General features: G+C 37.7%; 1 protein-coding gene across 2 annotated transcripts in view; it reads left to right on the top strand.

The window, feature by feature from the left end:
• TMF1 (TATA element modulatory factor 1) overlaps positions 1 to 19,762 on the top strand; it is a 28,317-nt gene that overhangs the window by 4,046 nt on the left and 4,509 nt on the right. Inside the window, exons 2-10 of one of the 2 annotated variants that reach the window (XM_034440601.3) lie at positions 298 to 1,517; positions 2,582 to 2,685; positions 4,126 to 4,252; positions 5,726 to 5,831; positions 6,011 to 6,153; positions 15,052 to 15,218; positions 15,991 to 16,147; positions 17,164 to 17,256; positions 18,764 to 18,920. In XM_034440601.3, the coding sequence (XP_034296492.2) occupies positions 298 to 1,517; positions 2,582 to 2,685; positions 4,126 to 4,252; positions 5,726 to 5,831; positions 6,011 to 6,153; positions 15,052 to 15,218; positions 15,991 to 16,147; positions 17,164 to 17,256; positions 18,764 to 18,920 (2,274 nt within the window). Of the gene's footprint in view, positions 1 to 297; positions 1,518 to 2,581; positions 2,686 to 4,125; positions 4,253 to 5,725; positions 5,832 to 6,010; positions 6,154 to 7,362; positions 9,550 to 15,051; positions 15,219 to 15,990; positions 16,148 to 17,163; positions 17,257 to 18,763; positions 18,921 to 19,762 lie in introns of those variants that run through there. The other variant, XM_060684291.2, reaches the window with a different exon arrangement.

The raw sequence follows: 19,762 nt of genomic DNA on the forward strand, positions 1-19,762 counted from the left end.
CTTTAGAAAAGAAAACATAATTTATTATTATGCCTGGACCTACCTACTTGCTAATACCTGCAACCAACTTTCCCCCCACCTTTGTATTGGTCTGTAATAAATAACGGTGTTTTTGAGGAATCATGACTAGTACCCTTTAGAAGTACAGAAAGGTAGAAACCTTGTGGGCATACAATTATTGCTGTAGTTGTATATACCATGTATGAAATATAACTGATCTGGATTGTTATGTAATTCTTAATATACTATATGTTTAATTGTTTACCTTTGATTTCTCTTTTTTCTCATTTGTAATAGGAAAAGGTTCTCTAACAAGTGGAAGATGGGATACTTCTACTTGGGGGACCAATACAAATGTAGAAACCCAAAGTCAGCCAATATCATCTCCTGCAGCCATTACCAAACCAGTTCAGAGAACTGTGGTAGATGAATCAGAATCTTTCTTTAGTGCCTTTCTCCCACCAACCGGTGTCCAGAGCATACAGCAAAGCCCAGTGGTTTCTAAACCACCTGCCAAATCGCAGCATCCCAAAGAAGAAATAAAAAGCACACTGCAGGAACCCCTGCATATTGACCTGCCAGAAACAGAAACAAAAGACTTTTCTGTAGAATTGAAGAGCTTTAACGATGATCAGGAAAGCTTAGAGGAAACCAATTCAGAACAATTCAATCTCACCAACAGCTATGATGGAAACAATAGTACAAGCCCTTGTCAAGAAGCATCTCAGAATGTCACAGTAGCAGAATCCACCTCTGTTGTGAAGTCAGATTCAAGGAGTGATAGTTCTGGGCATGAGAATGATATCTCTCCACAAGCTCTGCCAGCAGACACAAAAAATTCAAGTTTGGACACTAAAGAGCGAAAAAGCGAAGACAGGCAAAGCAATACCCCTTCACCTCCAATTAGCACTTTCTCCTCAGGGACATCTACAACTAGTGATATTGAAGTTTTGGACCATGAAAGTGTTATAAGTGAGAGCTCAGCTAGTTCAAGGCAAGAAGGAGCTGATTCAAAAGCCAGTCTCCATCTGATGCAAACCTCCTTTCAGCTTCTGACGGCATCTGCTTGTACGGAATACAATCGCCTAGAAGACTTTAATAAATTGACAGAGAGTTGCTGTTCCTCTGATGCTTTTGAAAGAATAGACTCCTTTAGTGTACAGTCTTTAGACAGTCGTAGCATAAGTGAAATAAACTCGGATGATGAATTATCAGGTCGGGGGGGTGTTTCAAATTCCATCGCTGTCAACTCTCCAACTCCAAAGTGTGATGAGACTGAACCTTTAAAAAGTATGTCTGATGAAATCGTAACTGAAAGTCTTGTTGTTCCCATGGAAGAAATGGAAATGGAAGAGAGTGGACGAAGTGCAACCCCTGTTAATTCTGAACAGCCCGATGTCTTGGCTATTTCAGCGCAGACTGATGAAGAACAAAGTCAGAAGGAAGGGAAAGTGGTACTTCAGCTCTCAAATGAAAAAATGTCTACTGTACAATGTGAAAAACAAGAGCTTTGCAAGGTAATACTTATTTTTATTTTTGTCCTCTTAAGATGGGTTATATCATGTCTCTCTAATGGAAAGCGGTGTGGCATTCTTCTGCTCAGACCTGTTTTGATGTGGTTTCTGTTTTATCTGCTTTTTATTTTTATCACAACTGGTTGCCATTGTTAATTGGATCCTCTATCCTTATTAAGTGATGTCATGTGATTTGCAGCTTCCTACCAGCTTCCCTCTTGACTTTGCTTGTCGGAAGCCAGCAGTGAAGGTTGTATCATTGTTAAGCATGATGTTAACCATTCCTGATATCCTGTTACTCTTCCCATTAACTTTGCTTGTTGGAAGCCAGGAGTGAAGGTTGCAAATGGCGATTGCGTCACCCCAGAACTCTGCAACATTTTATTTGGAAGTCAATCACCAAGTGCCCTGATTACAATCACGTGACACTGTGATTGTTGTAAGTAGGAGGCTGGTCACTTGTTCAGCACCATTTAAGTACAAACGGTTGCTGAGTGAATGGTTGTTAAGGACTATCTGCAGAATTAATATTATAAAATAACTTCTGTGTCTCCTATTCATATGTGCATTCAATTCTCTGCACGAAATCATAGATGTAAAATGTATATTTGCTTTGGATTTATTGAAATATATTTGATAAAATCTAAGACAGATTTTATATCCTAGAAAATTGTTCCCTTAGAGTGGAGAGAATATCTTCTTCAATAAAATATTTTATGCCACATATTTTATTCAAGAACCTGTGAATAACTCTACGGAATAAGTTTTTGTGTCAAAAAAAGTGGTAGGTTTCAAGTTTCCAGAGGGCTTTAGAGCTGAGTGAGGCTTGAATTTGAGTCTCTAGACTTTAGCAAAAGTAGATCATTGCATAGTTCTATGTATAGTGATCAGTTGTTTGTTCTGAATAAAAAAAATCCTTTGGAAAGTTTCCAAAGTGTCATAGGTTAACTGTTAAATTTCTTTGTGGCATTAAAGGAAGCTTTTGAGAAGACCTCTATGTTTTGTTTTTACATTAAAGCCCCAAAAGACTTCATTTTTAATAACTATACCATTTTTATAATCTACAGATTATTGATTCACTGACAGAAAAACTAGAGGTGAGGGAAGCACGTCTACTAAGCGTTAGTAAAGAAAAGGCACACTTAGAAGAAACCTGTGATAACCTTAAAGAGTAAGTTTCCTATTGAAAGCATGTTAAAACATTCTGATCCCTTTGGTAAATGGATTTTGATGCATTTTGCGTAAATGATCTTGTGACTGAAATTTAATTTATTATAACTGCTCATTTAAAATCTTTAACACAGTTTAAATGAATTAACATAATTAATATAACTGAATAATACAGAATTGATTGGAATCTGTCTTAATAAGGATAAATAGATACATAAGGCCAACATAGCCACAGTTGGTCTCTGATACTACCTATATGAACTGTGTCAAGGAATTTAATAAGAGCTTTGCTCAATCATTAAAGAAGAAATACGACTGGAAAATATGACTGTGTGAGCCACTGAGTTTTTTCCCTTCAATGGATGATACTCAGTTGACTTTGTCACTTGTTTTAGTACCTTCAGCTTGAGAACTAAAATTTATTTATTTATTTATTGTTTATATTTATATACCGCCCTTCTCCCGAAGGACTTGGGGCGGTGAACAGCCAACAGATAAAACACAAGAAACACAAAATTTAAAAACAGTATTAAAATCCGATTAAATTAATTTGGCCCACAATTAAAAGCACCCCTGTATTAAAACCCATAATTAAACAGTTTAAAAATTAAAACAATTTAAAAGAGTTAGGCCAGCCTGGCTTGTTGGAATAAAAACATCTTTAGGGCACGGCGAAAGGTGCGTAGATCCGGGATCCGCCGTATCTCCGGGGGCAGCTTGTTCCAGAGGGTAGGTGCCCCCACAGAGAAGGCTCTCCCCCTGGGGGCCGTCAGTCGGCATTGTTTGACCAATGGTACCCCGAGGAGCCCCTCTCTGTGGGAGCGTACTGGTCGGTGGGAGGCTATCGGTGGCAGAAGGCGGTCTCATAAATACCCGGGTCCTAAGCTATGGAGCGCTCTAAGGTGGTAACCAATACCTTGAAGCGCACCCGGAAGACCACTGGGAGCCAGTGCAACTCGTGCAGGAGAGGTGTTACATGGGATCGCCGAGTCGTCCCCATAACCACCCGTGCGGCCACATTCTGGACCAGTTGGAGCCTCTGGGTGGTCTTCAAGGGGAACCCCATGTAGAGAGCATTACAGTAGTCCAGGCGGGACGTGACGAGAGCATGAGTGACCGTGCGTAAGGCATCCCGATCCAGAAAGGGACGCAACTGGCAAATCAGGCGAACCTAATAAAAAGCCCCCCTGGCCACAGCCGTCATATGCTCTTCTAAAGACAGCCATGTATCCAGGAGGACGCCCAAGTTGCGAGCCCTCTCTGTGGGGGCCAACAACTCGCCCCCAATAGTCAGCAATGGCACCAACTGACTATATCGGGATGCCGGAAACCACAGCCACTCGGTCTACATTTTGTGAGCTATTGTTTTATATATGTATTTTTAGAAAGATTTCAAATGTATGTCAGAACACGCATAATTATTTAATTATTTTATGTTTAGTGAAATCTTCAAAATGAAAGAAGAGAATAGTAGTATTTCATCTCTTAAGGAAGAATTTGCTCAACGAATAGCAGATGCAGAAAAAAAAGTTCAGCTAGCATGCAAAGAAAGAGATACAGCTAAAAAGGTAATTGCCCTTTGTTTATGAGTGAGATGTGTTAATCTCTGACCCATATTATAAAAGTTATTTTGGAAGCCGCCATAAATGATGTGAAATAACTATAAAGCTGGAGAAATGTGATGTTTGGTAGAAAAAAGATGTGTGTAGTATTGGTTGACCAGACCTCACTGGAAGAATTCTGATATAATTATGGAAATACTTCAAGTTTCAGTACAATTTAAAATATTTCATACACCTCAAGAGAAAATCATAGACCTGGTAGAGGTCATTTAAGTCATCAAATCTAACAATTTGCTAAGTTCAGAAATAGAGATAAACATGTTCGTTGGCTCCATTACTGAACTGTGTTCTTTTTTTGGAATACCGTATTTTTTGGAGTATAAGACGCACCTTTTTCACCCCTAAAAGGGGGTGACAATTTAGGTGTGTCTTATACACCGAATGTAGCCCCGCCCAGCCACTGGCCCACACCCTTTGGCCTCTGCCTCCCAGCAGTTACCTTCTTGCAGCAAGCAACAAGAAAAAAACCTCCTTTCAGCTTCAGCACAGCCTAATTAGCACAAGTTGATTGGATCGGCCTCCCGACTCTCAGCTGTTTTGCTGTCAGCTGTCTTGCGCAGGCCTTTGCTGCTTGCTGCAAGGAAGAAAATTGCTGGAGCAGATTTTTTCCCCCTTGTATTAATCAAGCTATGTTGAAAACGAAAATGAAAGTAAAGCAGGCTGTTTGCTGCAACGAGGCAAAATTGCTCAGAGGCAGAGGGAGATTTCTTTTTCTTCTTTTCCTCACCAAAAAAAATAGGTGTATCTTATAGTCCAATGCATCTTATACTCCGAAAAATACGGTATTTTCCTAAACATAGTCATAATTTCTTTCTATAATTACTTCATGTCCTGCCTTCTATGGTGATGCAGAATAGGGCTTAAATTTCTTTGTTCTTTCAGATACTTAAAGAGTAGTATTATTTCTATTCTCCTTTCTTCTCAAGGCTCAGTATATTTAGTTCCTTCTGTCTCTTTTCCTAGGATTTCATTTCTGGTCCTCTTCTATGAATTTCTTCTAGTTTGTCTGAATTTTTATTTTTGACTTACTTTATATTTTTACTTGGGTTATATACTGCTCCAATTGTAACTTTGTTCTGAGCTTATACACCCAATACAATAAAATTCATTTTTTATGACCCTGTAATCCATTAATGCGGGATAATGGAGGGAGCTGAGTGTTTATTGGCCGGATACCATTCTTGATGCCACACGGAGTTCACAGCAGGTGCAGATGGGATCAAAGACGACAACTGAGATTCCAAAGGCACACCAGAAAACCCAGCTCTTAATAGCTTTTTGAAAGCTCAGGAATGACTGTTCCAGTAAGAGAGACATTTACTGGGGAGGCCCTACTTCATGAGCCCTCAGATGACACTTTCTTTTTTCAAGTCATGTTTAATGTATACAAATAATATGGATGAACTGTCTTTATCTTAGGAAATAAAGGTTCTCAAAGAAGATCTAGCAACTAGATTGAACAGCAATGAAACAGCAGAATTACTAAAGGAGAAAGATGAACAAATTAAAGAATTATTAGAAGAAGGTGAGTATGAAGTATTATTTTAAAATGGAACTTAGTTAAAGCAAATTGTAATATTATTACTTGTAATAAATGTTTCAACTGCTTGGATAATTTGAGTGGTGCCCCGGAATGTAAAAAGTTATATTCCTCTATTAGATATGCATAAGGTTTAATTAATGAGATCCAATATTTCTTTTCAGGAGAAAAACTTTCAAAACAGCAGTTACAAAATTCTAACATTATTAAGAAATTAAGAGCCAAGGAGAAAGAAAGAGAAAATACCAATACAAAGCAGAATAAGAAAATTAAGGAATTAGAAGAAGAGTTGCAACATCTGAAACAGGTTGGATTAATTTTTAGACTTTTAGACACCACCCATTCTTCCTGGGCTGATTATTTTATTTTTTGTAAATCTTATCTCCTAATGCAGCTTCCAAAAGGAAATGTACTGAAATGCAATGTTGTTAATTTCAGAGCTATTATGGTACAGCTCCAGTTTATATCTCAAGCAGTATGACAGACAAATCAGGGATTTTTCTATAGAAGACAATAGTTTTCTACAGCAGTTTCCAGACTTCCTGACACTGTGGTTCTGTAAAATGATAATTGAATTTGTGCAACTCTCCTCTTGAATAATACTAGTGATTTTATTGAGGTTAAGTTTGGCCAGGAAATTTATAGGCAAAATTAATAAAAGACTAAGTTTCAACTTACTTTCTTGATTTAATTATTTTTAGTAGCATTGTTGCCAGTGGATAGTTTTTATTACTATCCAATGAAACCTTTTCCATTTTCAAAGAAATAGGTATATTTCCATTTCCCATCACTCTGCTGACACCTAATTAACATAGGACTGCCTTATGTCTAAGGATATTTACACATGTAGTATGGTTGTATTACTATTAATTATCCTTATCTTTTCTACAACACTGAGAGCTTCTGCACCAGAGACAAATCACAGCCAATAAAGAATTATTTATTCTATTCTATTCTATTCTATTCTATTCTATTCTATTCTATTCTATTCTATTCTATTCTATTCTATTCTATTCTATTTGTCACTGCGTTCTTTTATTTACCAGCTGAGCTCATTATTTCTGGACTATCAGACTTTCCGCAGCTTGCCAAGAATTGTTATCAAAAGTTACCACGCATGTCCATCCACCCACATTCCTTCACACTCTTTCCTTTGTTCTCTTGCCAGAGGTGTTGGCTGCTGAGAAAAGCAGCTGGCACGAACTATTTTCAAAATGTAACAATTACTTTTCTTAGTTAGTGAGGTGTTTTATTTTCTTTATAACAAATAAATGAGTTTTATTAGAGAATACTTCTTCGGGTTTTATTTCAGAATATTGCAACTTGGAGAAAGCCACGATCCATCTCCTCTAATCAGGGTGATTATCTCATAGCCAGGATGGGATCAATCAAAACCCTGACAACTGGTAGCAGAGAATGGTTGATTTATGGCTTTTTCCTTGTTTGTTACTTTTGATGATAAGCGCATAGGCAATTAGTTTTTAGCTACTGAGGTACGCTAATTATTTTTGCTAAGATGCCGAAACAGAAGAAAAAGAGTAAAATGAAGCCCAGAGCTTTATCCTCTTCGGATGAAGAGCAGGAGATAGAAACACTCTCAAGATTCCAGCCTCTTGCTACAGCCACGCAACTGGAACAAGAAGCCGTGGGAGAAGGAATGGAGGGAGATAAGACAGAAGCTGTTTTTGAAGATAATGAATTACGACTGAGGTCAGTAACATTTTCTTCTGATTTTCCAAGCTCTGAAAAAGTCCTCCCAGAACCTTCTGAATTTGTAACACTTGGTGCAAAGTTTTCACAAACTGCCGAGCATAATTCCTCCCACACACAGAGAGAAACAATTTATTATTCTCCTCGCACTCTTGAGCTCACCCTGGATGAGCTGGCTATGAAATCCTATCGTGAGCATGTAAAATATTATGAAAATGAACTGTCTCAGTTTAAGAGGGATTTGTTTATGCTTGAGCAAGATAACACAGAGCCTCGTGACTTAAGACTCTATAAAAGTGCCATCTTGTCTTCTTCCTCAGAGCCAAAGACACACCCCCTGGTGGATTCTGTGTCAGGCCAATTAAAACAGAGAGCAGTGCACACATCACATGAAAGTCTCCCTGATCAAGTTACATGTAAACCTGCCACGCAGTCATTTCTTGTAACTGGGCTGCCCGAAGCTAAAGGTGCAGCACCATCTGCTGGCGAAAGTAATTTACTACAGGAAGCTGAAAGAGAACGGAGCTTAGATGAGCACTATGAATTATTGCAGCAAATGCTAGCAAACGTGTCCTTCGCTCGTTCAAATGTTCAAGCTGAAATGCCACAAGTGTCTCCACAGACCCCATCTCCCAACACTCTCTGGTGGTGCTGGTGTCTTTTTAGATGGAACACAATCACGCTCAATGCAGCAAAGGCAAGCTCAAGCACAAATGGCAGCTGGAATACAGCACATTCCATATGTGCCCCAGCCACAAATGCCTGCATATGTGCCACAGCCACAAGTGCAAACAGGGCCAGCTCCTGGTCCACCTCCAATGGCACAACCAAGACCATTTTTAGGTCCACAACAGGCACAGCAAATACCACAGGCATTTCTGCCAGCACAGCCAGCATACCAAATGCATGCTCTTTACCAGGCATTTTCTGTCTCTCCACTAACTGGTGAGTCAAAACTAAAAATGTCAGGACATAATTATAAAGCCTGGGTCAGTGAGATTACACTATTGCTTCTTAGAGAAGGCACTCACTGCATGATTTTTAACCCTCCTGCTCAGCCTTGGACTTTTGCAATAAGAGATTTAGAGATAAGAGCTCGCACAACATTATTGATGTCCATGGATACTGAACTGCAGGTCACTTTTCCATCAAATACAACAGCCCGGCAAATTTGGGCTGAATTGGAAAATTGCTACAGGCCTGTCTCAATTGACTCTTCATGTTTACTCATGTCTGAACTTCACGGTTCGAGATTGAAACCTGGTGAACAAATTGGAGGGCATTTGACCAAACTGAAAGGACTGAGAACAGAATTGAGAGAAAGAGGCCATAACATTGAAGATATTCAAATGATCAGCATCATTATTAACTCTTTGAATTATGAATGGAAAGATGCTGTTACAAAAATTAACCAAGTCCCAATTGCTCAACGCACAGTGGACAATGTCTGTAGACTTTTAATTGAAGAAGAGGCATTCATGTTGGCCACGCCACATTTGAGAGGACCACCTGCATCAAGAGCTCCAGCTAGGCGCCCCTTCCGAGGAAGGACCTACACTCCAGGGATGCCAAGATGCAACACCTGCAATCGTGTGGGACATGCCACCCGGGATTGTCCCCAATGAGTTCCAGCTCCCGTCACATACCAGCCCAGAGGAACAGATTCCAGAGGCAGAGGCAGAGGCAGAAGACAAGGTCGTCGTGGTCCCCGGCGTGATCCACAAACTCCACTCGCCACATTGGCTTTAACCAATGATCCACAACTTCAACCAGACTACGACAGACGACTCCTGTGGACTTTGGACAGTGGTGCAGCATTGCATGTTACCTACAGAAAGGAACTTTTTACAGAGATGCACGAGCCTGAACCTGAACTACGGGAACTTTATTCTTTTTCAAATCATCCTTGTCAGGTCAAAGGAAAAGGAACTGTTTATGTTGAAGAGCTCGATGCATTCATTCCTGATGTTTATTACATACCAACAGCAACCAGTAATTTGCTTAGTCAGAGTCATTTGTCTAGAATGTTAAAATTCCAGGTTCACCACCTTGAAAATGCAAGTTACATAGTTAAAGATGGAGATATTGTTGCTGGAACCATGTTAATTGGTGATGTTTATTACTTAAAGCCAAAGCCTAAACCGCAAACACAGGCAAGTATACAAACTCCAAAAAGAGAAAGCACAGGCCCAGAGAGAGATGCTCCAGTGAGAGATCCTGTTGCTATTCCAAAGGTTCCTAAAGCCAACAAAAATAGAACTGGTAAACAGGTCGCTCAGAGCAAGCCTGAGGTTCCGCATAAAAATGTTAATGTTGAGAATTCACTAACTGGTAAACCTTTGCATTCTAGGTGTATCCACAAATGGCATAGAAGATTGGGGCATGCCAGTTTCCGTGTTCTTAGGAAGATGCCGGAGTTCGCAAAAGGTTTGGATCTAAAGGGGTGTAAGGTGTTTTTGGATTGTGCTGTCTGTAAAAAGGCCAAATCCAAAGCAGCAGCCATTCCCAAACACGCTACACGCCTGTCAACACGCATTTTTGATTTGGTTCACATTGACATAGTTGGTCCTTTTCCGCCATCATTTGGTGGTAGAAAATATTTTCTAACAATTGTTGATAATTACTCTAGATATGGATATGTATATCCTATGAAAGAAAAATCTGAGACCTTTCAGATCTTTAAAGACTTTGCAGCCCTTGTTTCTACCCAACACCAAGTTCGCATCGCCAGAATCCAGAGTGATCATGGTGCCGAATTCATGTCTCAGCGTTTCCAGGACTGGATGCGTAAGAATGGAATTCTTCATCAGACGTCGGCGCCTGACACATCGGCTCACAACGGAGAGGTACTGCAAACCATGATGCGTTGTCTCCTAGAAGACGCCAACCTTGATATGATATACTGGAGTGAAGCTATAAAATATGCAAATTACATTGTCAACCGTACTTGGAGCAGTGTAACAAATCAGACTCCTTTCTTCATGTTGTATGGCTACAAGCCCGATCTTAAAAACATCCATATTTTTGGTTCATATGCTATGGTGAACATTCCCTTAGCTCAAAGAAGAAAAGTCCAGCAGCAAAGAGACTGAGATTTATGGGTATTGATGATAACTCAAAATGGAGCAAATTTATTGACTCTAAACATGTAATTGTGATTTCCAATCTGCTAATTTTGAGGAAGATATTGACTGGTCCAGGATTCATTCCAATGATCCTGGAGTTTATTTTCCTAGAGATGATACTGCTGATGCCACGCAGATTGATGATCAAGATTCCACCAATTCTTCTCAACCCGATGTTCCGTCTTCGCAAGCTGCGGATGCTGACGCTAGCGACGAATGTGAGGACGAGGACGAAGCAGAAGAAGACTGGACAGTTGTTCCGAGATGTTCCAAGAGGGCCACAAAAGGAATCCCTCCACAACAATATTTTTGGCAACTGACAAAAGCACCCTTGCCTTTGATTTGCAATGTTACACTTCCGCCTGATAATTTCACACAAATTAAGCAGCTTCCTGATTCAGAGCAAGACAAATGGTATGAAGCAATGCAGTTTGAAATGGACAGTCTAAAGAAACTTAAAGTGTTTACACCTGCAAAAACTCCAGCAAACAAAAAGGTCATTGGCACTCGATGGGTCTACAGAATCAAAAAGAAACCAAATGGTGAGTCATTGTACAAGGCCAGACTTGTAGCTCAGGGTTTCGCTCAACGTTATCCTGAGGACTACACAAATACCTACTCACCGACAGTTCGAACTGAGAGTGTAAAAATTGCTTTAGCAACTGCAACTGTCCTTGGTTTAGAAGTTTTCCAGTTTGATGTTGACACGGCTTATCTACATGCAGACCTAGATGAAGAGATCTACGTGAGAAGTCCTCCAGGATTCTGACAGCAAGAAGGGGATACCTGGTTTCTAAACAAAAGTCTTTATGGTCTGAAACAATCTGGTTTAATGTGGTAATTATGTCTTACTGACAAACTAAATTCAATGGGCTTTATTAAGTCCGAAACTGATGAGTGCGTGTTCACAAAAAGATCTAACAATGCATATGAGATAGTTCTTGTTTATGTTGATGATATTGTTTATATTGGTCCAAATAAGCAAATGAGTGAAATTTTTGCCAAAGCTTTGCAGAGATACTTCACACTGAAATCATTAGGTCATATTAGCACTTATTTAGGTGTTCAGATTGAAAAAACACAGAAGGGGTTTAGTCTTTCACAAGAAGATAAAATTGAACAAATTTTGCATCATTGCAACATGAAAGATGCTAACATAACAAAGACACCCATGCAAACAGATTTTCACAACTTGACACAAGAAGCAAGTCCTGAGTTCGAGGATCAAACACTTTATCGTTCAGTTATTGGGTCACTATTGTACATTAGTAGTTGGACCAGACCCGACATTGCACTTAGTGTTAATCTCTTATCTCGACACGTAGGTAGGGCAAAACAGTTACATTGGACATGCATTAAGAAATTGAGATACCTAAAACACACCAAACATTTGAAATTATTGTTAGAACCAACACATACTGATTATGCAGAATTGTGTTGTTATGCAGATTCTGATTGGGCAAGTGATAAGAAATCACGTAAAAGTACTTCAGGTTATATGATGTTCTTAAATGGATGTCCTGTTTATTGGCAAGTGCGTAAACAGAATTTTGTTTCTTGTTCATCTACTGAAGCTGAATATGCTTGTGTTTCAGATGCATGTAATTCTCTAACTTGGTTTGATGCTTTAGTCACAGATATCTGGACACACCCGATCCGACCGATCACCGTGATGGAAGACAATGAATCGGTGGTTTATATTTCTGAATCTCATTTTACAGGTTCTAGGTCCAGACACATTGACATCCGTTATCAAAACATAAAACATTTAGTGAAAAAAGGTTTTGTCAATATGTACCTACACATGATCAAATTGCTGACATGCTCAACAAACCACTCCCAGCAGCTCAACACGAGTATCTGCGCAAGAAGATGTTCCTTATTTGATGATGTACCTGATGTTCGCTCAACTGGCAAAGAAGGGGATTGTCACTGCATTCTTTTATTTACCAGCTGAGCTCATTATTTCTGGACTATCAGACTTTCCGCAGCTTGCCAAGAATTGTTATCAAAAGCTACCACGCATGTCCATCCACCCACATTCCTTCACACTCTTTCCTTTGTTCTCTTGCCAGAGGTGTCGGCTGCTGAGAAAAGCAGCTGGCACGAACTATTTTCAAAATGTAACAATTACTTTTCTTAGTGAAGTGTTTTATTTTCTTTATAACAAATAAATGAGTTTTATTAGAGAATACTTCTTCGGGTTTTATTTCAGAATATTGCAACTTGGAGAAAGCCACGATCCGTCTCCTCTAATCAGGGTGATTATCTCATAGCCAGGATGGGATCAATCAAAACCCTGACACCTATTCTATTCTATTCTATTCTATTCTATTCTATTCTATTCTATTCTATTCTATTCTATTCTATTCTATTCTATTCTATTCTATTCTATTCTATTCTATTCTATTCTATTCTATTCTGGTCCGGTCCATTCCATTGCATTCCATTCCCTCCCCTCCTCTCCTCTCCTCTACTCTACTCTACTCTACTCTACTCTACTCTACTCTACTCTACTCTACTCTCCCACTCTATTAGAATAGGTAAAAATATTGACCTTTGTCCATACATATAATTTTAAAGATTATGAGTACTACTGTATGCCAAGTGGAAGTCACCAATATGAGGGAGCTATTTTCTTGTAACAATGTTACTGTGATTGGCAGATTGCTTGGTAAGGACATAGTCACACTTCACAAACTTCCAAGCATCCCTCCCTTTGTCTGTACAATCCTGATCTTTAAAAAAAACCAACCTTAATATTTTATTGTTTTACAATCTCCAATAAAATTGCTCCCAATCCTCCTAGTTTGAAAGTACCCAGTTTGTTCATCAGGAGAAAGTAGATTTTGAGGCATATGGATCCTAGTCATGAGAAGAGCTAACTATATGAGGTATTTTGAATTAGACATTGAAGTAATGCTTTCACATATACTTTCATACATTTGAAAAGGCCTTCAGATTGAGCAGAGAATGAGGATATACTCAAATCCATATTGTTCCAGATCTCTAGATTTTGCAATGGGAAACATTTAGTCTTTAGACTTATATCACCAACTTGTGGCTTCCCAAATTATGATTAGCTTATTATTTAAATTTTCTTTCAGCTGTAGCCAATAATACAGCAGGCACCTCCCTTCCCTGATACTATTGACTACATAAAACAGGAAGTAGGGAAGTGAGAGACACAGAATTATAAAACAACTGGCGATTATAAAACTGTTCTGGCGATGAGGAAAATGTAATATATTTGTCCCATTTGTTCTCTATCAGGGTAATTTCTTTTTTTGGAGGCACAAATGCAGAAGTGTACAGTATACTCTTAACAAGAGCTGTAAATACTGTTGACTGAGATTGCATGTAGTAACACTTATATTTACTGAGCTTTGGTGGAATAGCATTGGAAATGCAAAAATGATACTGCTATTCAGAGATTTATTTTGGGGGCATTGGCAAACTGTTGTATTTTTATAGCTGTTGCAAAAAAAAAAAAGCCAGGTTCATAATACTAAATCTGAGCATTTATATGCATTATAAAGGCGCTTCTCTTAAATGTACAGGGAAAAAGAACTATATATTTTATTGCTGCTGTTCTTGGGCTGTTGACATAAATCCAGCTAACATTGTTTGCTTCTTGTTGGGTTTGGTGTGACAGTTGCCTGCAAAAAGTATTTTTTTCTGCCTTCCATATTTTTCAATGGCAGATTTTTTATTTTACCTTTTCAACGTTTTATTTTAAATAATTTTGAAGGCAATATTTCTATATGTTGGGTGCAGACACATTCAACATGAGGTATGGTGTCTCTTACTTTTATGACTCTAGAGCAAAACAATTCCAATAGTGGTTTATTTCAGGCTTCCATTGTTCTCTTTTGCAGAACATTTGAAATAATTTGAATGCTTTTGCTCTATCTGAATGCATGGTACTCAGGAAGTCACAATGAAAGTTTATTTTCAAAAATCAAAACAAAACATTTTTCTTTTTCATGAAAATGTCTAAATTTAAATGGGGCTAAATAAATGGATAAATCAATACATGCTTAACTGATTAAAAACAATCTGGTTTGTTTTTACTTTTTTCTGACATACAAAATAAATAATTTTTTGGAAATACATGCACTTTTTAATTTGCTTTTAAAAGTGATGGAAGCACATCAGTTGCAGCAAAATTGTCTTCTGCTTTTGTCATACTTACAGTATTTTATACAACAATTAAATATCTGGCTGTTTTGTTTCCACTGCTTACTTTTCTAACTATGTTTTTGCATTCAAACAAAAATGGTATTCTGAAAGTCATGCCTAAAGTAATTTCAATTGTTTCATAGATTAAAAACTATAAATTAGATGGTTATAGCTTTTTTTTATTGCAGGTGTTGGATGGCAAAGAAGAAATTGAAAAACAACATAGAGAGAACATCAAGCAGCTAAATAGCGTTGTTGAATGCCAAGTGAAGGATCTTACACGACTTCAAGTAGATCTTGAAGATCTTGAAGAAAAAAACAGAAGCTCACAGGCAGCTCTTGATAATGCATACAAGTAAGTCTGTTATTAGAATCAGGGCCAGGAATGCTTTCCCTTTATAGCACTTAAATATTGTGTTGTGCAATATGTGTGCTATGTCATTTTAAAATATCAAACAATATGGTAGGAGTTAGAGAAAGCTGCTCTCATAGAGGATATATTCAACATGATGCATTGATTCTGACCTGCCAGCCTCCAAAAAGGACCTTGAAAAGCTGTCTCCTCCCCCTACTGTATCTCTCCCCTGTCACTGGGCCAGGATAACATATGTGCCCATTTTAAGCTGTAGTTTTTAACACTCTGCAGCCAATATACTCGAATTTTGTGATATTTCAATATTTTATTATTCTATTAATTATAATGGCATGGGGATAGCCATATAAATTGAAATAATAAATAATACATTAATGGAATACAATATTTTATCAATTGTTAAATTATGAGCTTCTACATGCTCGGCACTTCTTTCCTTGTTTCTTCTTCCTATAGCCCCCAATTTTGATTGTTTGATTATTGCTTTTGGTTGCTGTTTTATATTTTGTGTAGATAATACACAAAATATAATCTCTTTGTTTTATATTCTTTTGGATTTATTTTTCTGCTTTATTGTTTGTTTTTGTATATTATGTTGCCCAAAGCCACTAAGCCACTGAGTTGGGTAACTTTATAAATCTGTCTAAACTAAAATGAACCTGTCTCAGATATTACTTCTAATCCTAGACCACATTTGGAAGATACCAAGATACAAATATTCAGAAAATAATCCATGGGAACATTTTTTTTACAGAGAACTTGCAGATCTTCATAAAACTAATGCTGCAAAAGACTGTGAAGTGCAAGAAGCAGCATTAAGTCACGAAATTAAAGTTAAGGAGGAGCTGGGTTTAATTCTGGAAAAGGCCCAGGAGGAGGCTCATCAACAACAAGAAGCTTTAGCAATTCAGGTAAGTGTTCAATTAAACGTTGAATAAGTCTTGCAGGTGATATTACAATACTGTATTTTGCAATGTATTTGCAGGGCTTAGATTTAACATCGAAGAATGCATCTTGAAATATCTTGTGTCAGATAGCTAGTTAGATGTCATCAGGCCATGTTTAAGTCTTCAGTATACACATACAAATGCTGACCATCAATAACCTGCATTTTTTCCCAAAACAGTATTGAATTTAATACATTTCTTTATCCGTTGTTTTCTTTAGCATTACTTCTCTCAACTTTGCCAGACATAATATTGTTTCTACTCATTATATGTCCAAAGTTTGTAAATTTCTGCTTTCTGATCATTTCCTCAAGGAAATGGAAGCAGTGGTCTTTGTTTTGATCCAGAAGTGATTGGATGGTCCATCTTATCATCCATGGTATTTTGATTGCTATTTCCAAATTAATACTTTGAAGATTTTACTTGTTCTTTCTCTGAATCTGGCTTTTGCAATTATATTACAGTATCATTGCTTTTACTACTCTGATATTCATTGTTCTTAAATTGGCGTTATCCTTAATGGTCTTGTTTTTCTAAACATTTATAATTATGAATAGATGAATTATTAAGACTATTATGTCAGAAACCACTAAACTGATGAAACATTTTAAGTAAAATATGCGGGAAAGTTTATATATTTCTAGTAGATTACTATCTTTGAATGTTGAAGGATTTGTTTGTTTGTTTGTTTGTTTGTTTATTAAATTTCTATGCTGCCCATCTCACTGTTGCATCAGTTCTGCAGCAACATTTGTCTGTTGTGCCATTCAATTAAAGCATTGTTCTTGTACCTCAAATTGTTTGCTGGTGATCCATACTATGCCTAAAAAAATGTTAATTTGTTAAGCAGAATAATTGTTCCAAACAATTATTTCCTAAATCTAGCAACCTGAATATATTGTATGATACTAGTAGACTAAAATGTGTTAGGTTTGCATCTTTAGCGTGTGGTCCATTGTATCCTTATTTCTGTTGTATAGGTAGCAGACTTGAGAATTGCATTGCAGAGGGCAGAACAACAAGCAGCTAGAAAGGAGGATTATTTACGCCAGGAAATTAGTGACCTTCAGCAGGTACGATAGCAGTTTCTTTTGAATTGATATAGTGTCTTTACTTCTTCTGTAATGTTATAAAGCTACATTGACAGTTCTGATTTTCTTTCAGTGAGCAGAAGTAGAAATAGAAGACAGAAAGGGAAAAAATAATAGATTCTTTGGTAGTACTAGAACGATATATTTGTTATTTCGTTCTGCATACAACAACTAGCCTGGGCAAAAGATGGGATAAAAATCAATGATGCCTATTTAAATCACTTAAGATTTGCAGATGATATTCTCTTCTCATAAGACCCAGAAGAGGTACAAAGACACATACAAGAACTTCACAAAGCAGGCGAACCATTTGGCTTAAAAATAAACCTGAAAAAGAGCCAGGTTATGTTTAATAAATTAACCAAAGAATTAACATTTTTTAATATCTGGAGAAGAACTAGACGTCGTAGACCACTACACATACCTTGTCCAATGGATTTCAGTGGAAGATGATACAATAAAGGAAATTGAAAGGTGTGTTAAATGTGGTTTGGGAAGCATTTGGCAAGCTAAGCATAATTTTCAAGAACAACCTCCTCCTATGTCTGAAGGGAAGTTTTTGATCAGTGTGTGCTATCTCTTCTAACATATATATGCCAGTGAAACATGGACACTAACCTCACAATCGATACAAAAGCTAGGAATGGCGCAAAGAGCCATGAAAAGATATATGCTCGGCATTACAAGATAGAAAGACCTGCACATGGATTGGAGAACAAACAAAAGTATATGATATCATTAAGAGAGAAAAAGAATTGAAATGGAAATGGGCTGGTCACATAGCAAAAAGAACTGATGGCAGGTGGACCAAGACAGTCATAGAATGGATCCCACTGGATCAAAAGCATCCACAAAAGAGACCTAAAACAAGATGGATCGATGACATCAGCAAATATTGCAGGCCTAATTGGCAAAAGAAAATTCAGGACCGTATCAGTCGGAAACATGTGGAAGAGGCCTCCATCCTGAGGGAAAGACAATGGCTAAAATGATGATGATGACACCGTGTATTCCAAACATTTTAAAGCTTTTTTAAAAAAAAATATTTCAAACATGAAATAACTGTCTCAACTTTATTAAATGTGTTTTTAATCTGGAGTGCATTTATTTGGAGCTCAAACCACTTTTAATAAGATCAGAACAATCCAGACAAGATCAGCATGACCAGTTTCCCAATTAAAACAGTTACTCCAAGCTCAGAGCAGATGGTTTCAATTCAAAATGCTAGGCACACTTCTGTCAGGTACTTGAATTCAGCTTAGCATTCATGTATGAAATATTAACATAATTGTTCGGTAACAGAATTTATCCTCCTTAGCAATGTTAATTGTGTTAGAAAGAACAGTGCACTGCATGTAAACGCTAATTAACATTCTTTGGGTTGTGTTTCCTGTAAGGATTTTGACCATATATAATGGCTCTGGCAAAATTTCATGTTACTCATGGTTTTCTTGAACACAAGTGATACTTATCCCGCTTAAAATTTCAGAGACTTCAAGAAGCTGAGACTCGCAACCAAGAGCTCAGTCAAAGTGTTACATCTGCAACTAGGCCTATGCTCCGGCAGATAGAAAACTTGCAAGCTACTCTGGGAGCACAGACCTTGTCATGGGAAAAACTAGAGAAAAATCTTTCTGAGAGACTTGGTAAGGAAAAAAAATTGTCACTCTCTTAGGCTGAATGTGTCAGAAACCTTCTATGCAGAGCACTTTAGTTGATTGTGGATATGCACATATTCCTGGAAGAATTAAATATGTATCTGACTCTGGAATTTCTGTTAGCAGCATTAGACTGGCTGTGATATGATTCATGTCCAGAAAATGAATGGTATATAGATCTCCTAAAATTGGCTCTTTGGCTGTAGTCATATTAGTAGAATTAATGAACCTCATGTTTCATTTTGGCCTTAAATCTCACTTGGCCATATCAATCTGTTTTTCCAAGATTAAAAACAGTTTGGCTTTCTTTGCAGGCCAGTGCTGAATTTGTATCTGTTGTTAGTCTAGTGTGGAAACATTTCTTTCATCCCCCACCATACCTGGTATGCTGCCCTGCAGGCAGCTATAGTCTTTTATTCCGTTTTTCATCTCTTCAGAGAATTTTTTGTAATTCTTTTCAATCCACAATAGTTCTTAGTAGCAGAAAAGCTCTTATTTGTCATTTGTTTAAAAACTAGTTAGTAAAATTAGGAAACAGTTGTTGTGAGAGAGAATGGATATTGGGTTATGGCAGGTAAACTTTCTTATCTTTTGTTCACAAGGTTGTTTCATTCCCCATTCCCACTCTTTACAGTGGGAAAGCAGCCTATACAAATATGGAGATCACCCTCAAAATGTCATTTCCGATTTCTTGCTTGTGTAGCACATCCGAAGGCCAAACTAGATGAGCTTGGAAATTTAATGTATCTTGTTTTTCCTCTTAAAAATAATAAATGTATGGTGAGGTAGTTATTGAGTATAGAAGGCAAATAAAGGAAAAGTTCATTGTC

Source organism: Pantherophis guttatus, chromosome 2 (assembly GCF_059756535.1).
Source record: "Pantherophis guttatus breed Tessera chromosome 2, ASM5975653v1, whole genome shotgun sequence".
NCBI lineage: Eukaryota > Metazoa > Chordata > Lepidosauria > Squamata > Colubridae > Pantherophis > Pantherophis guttatus.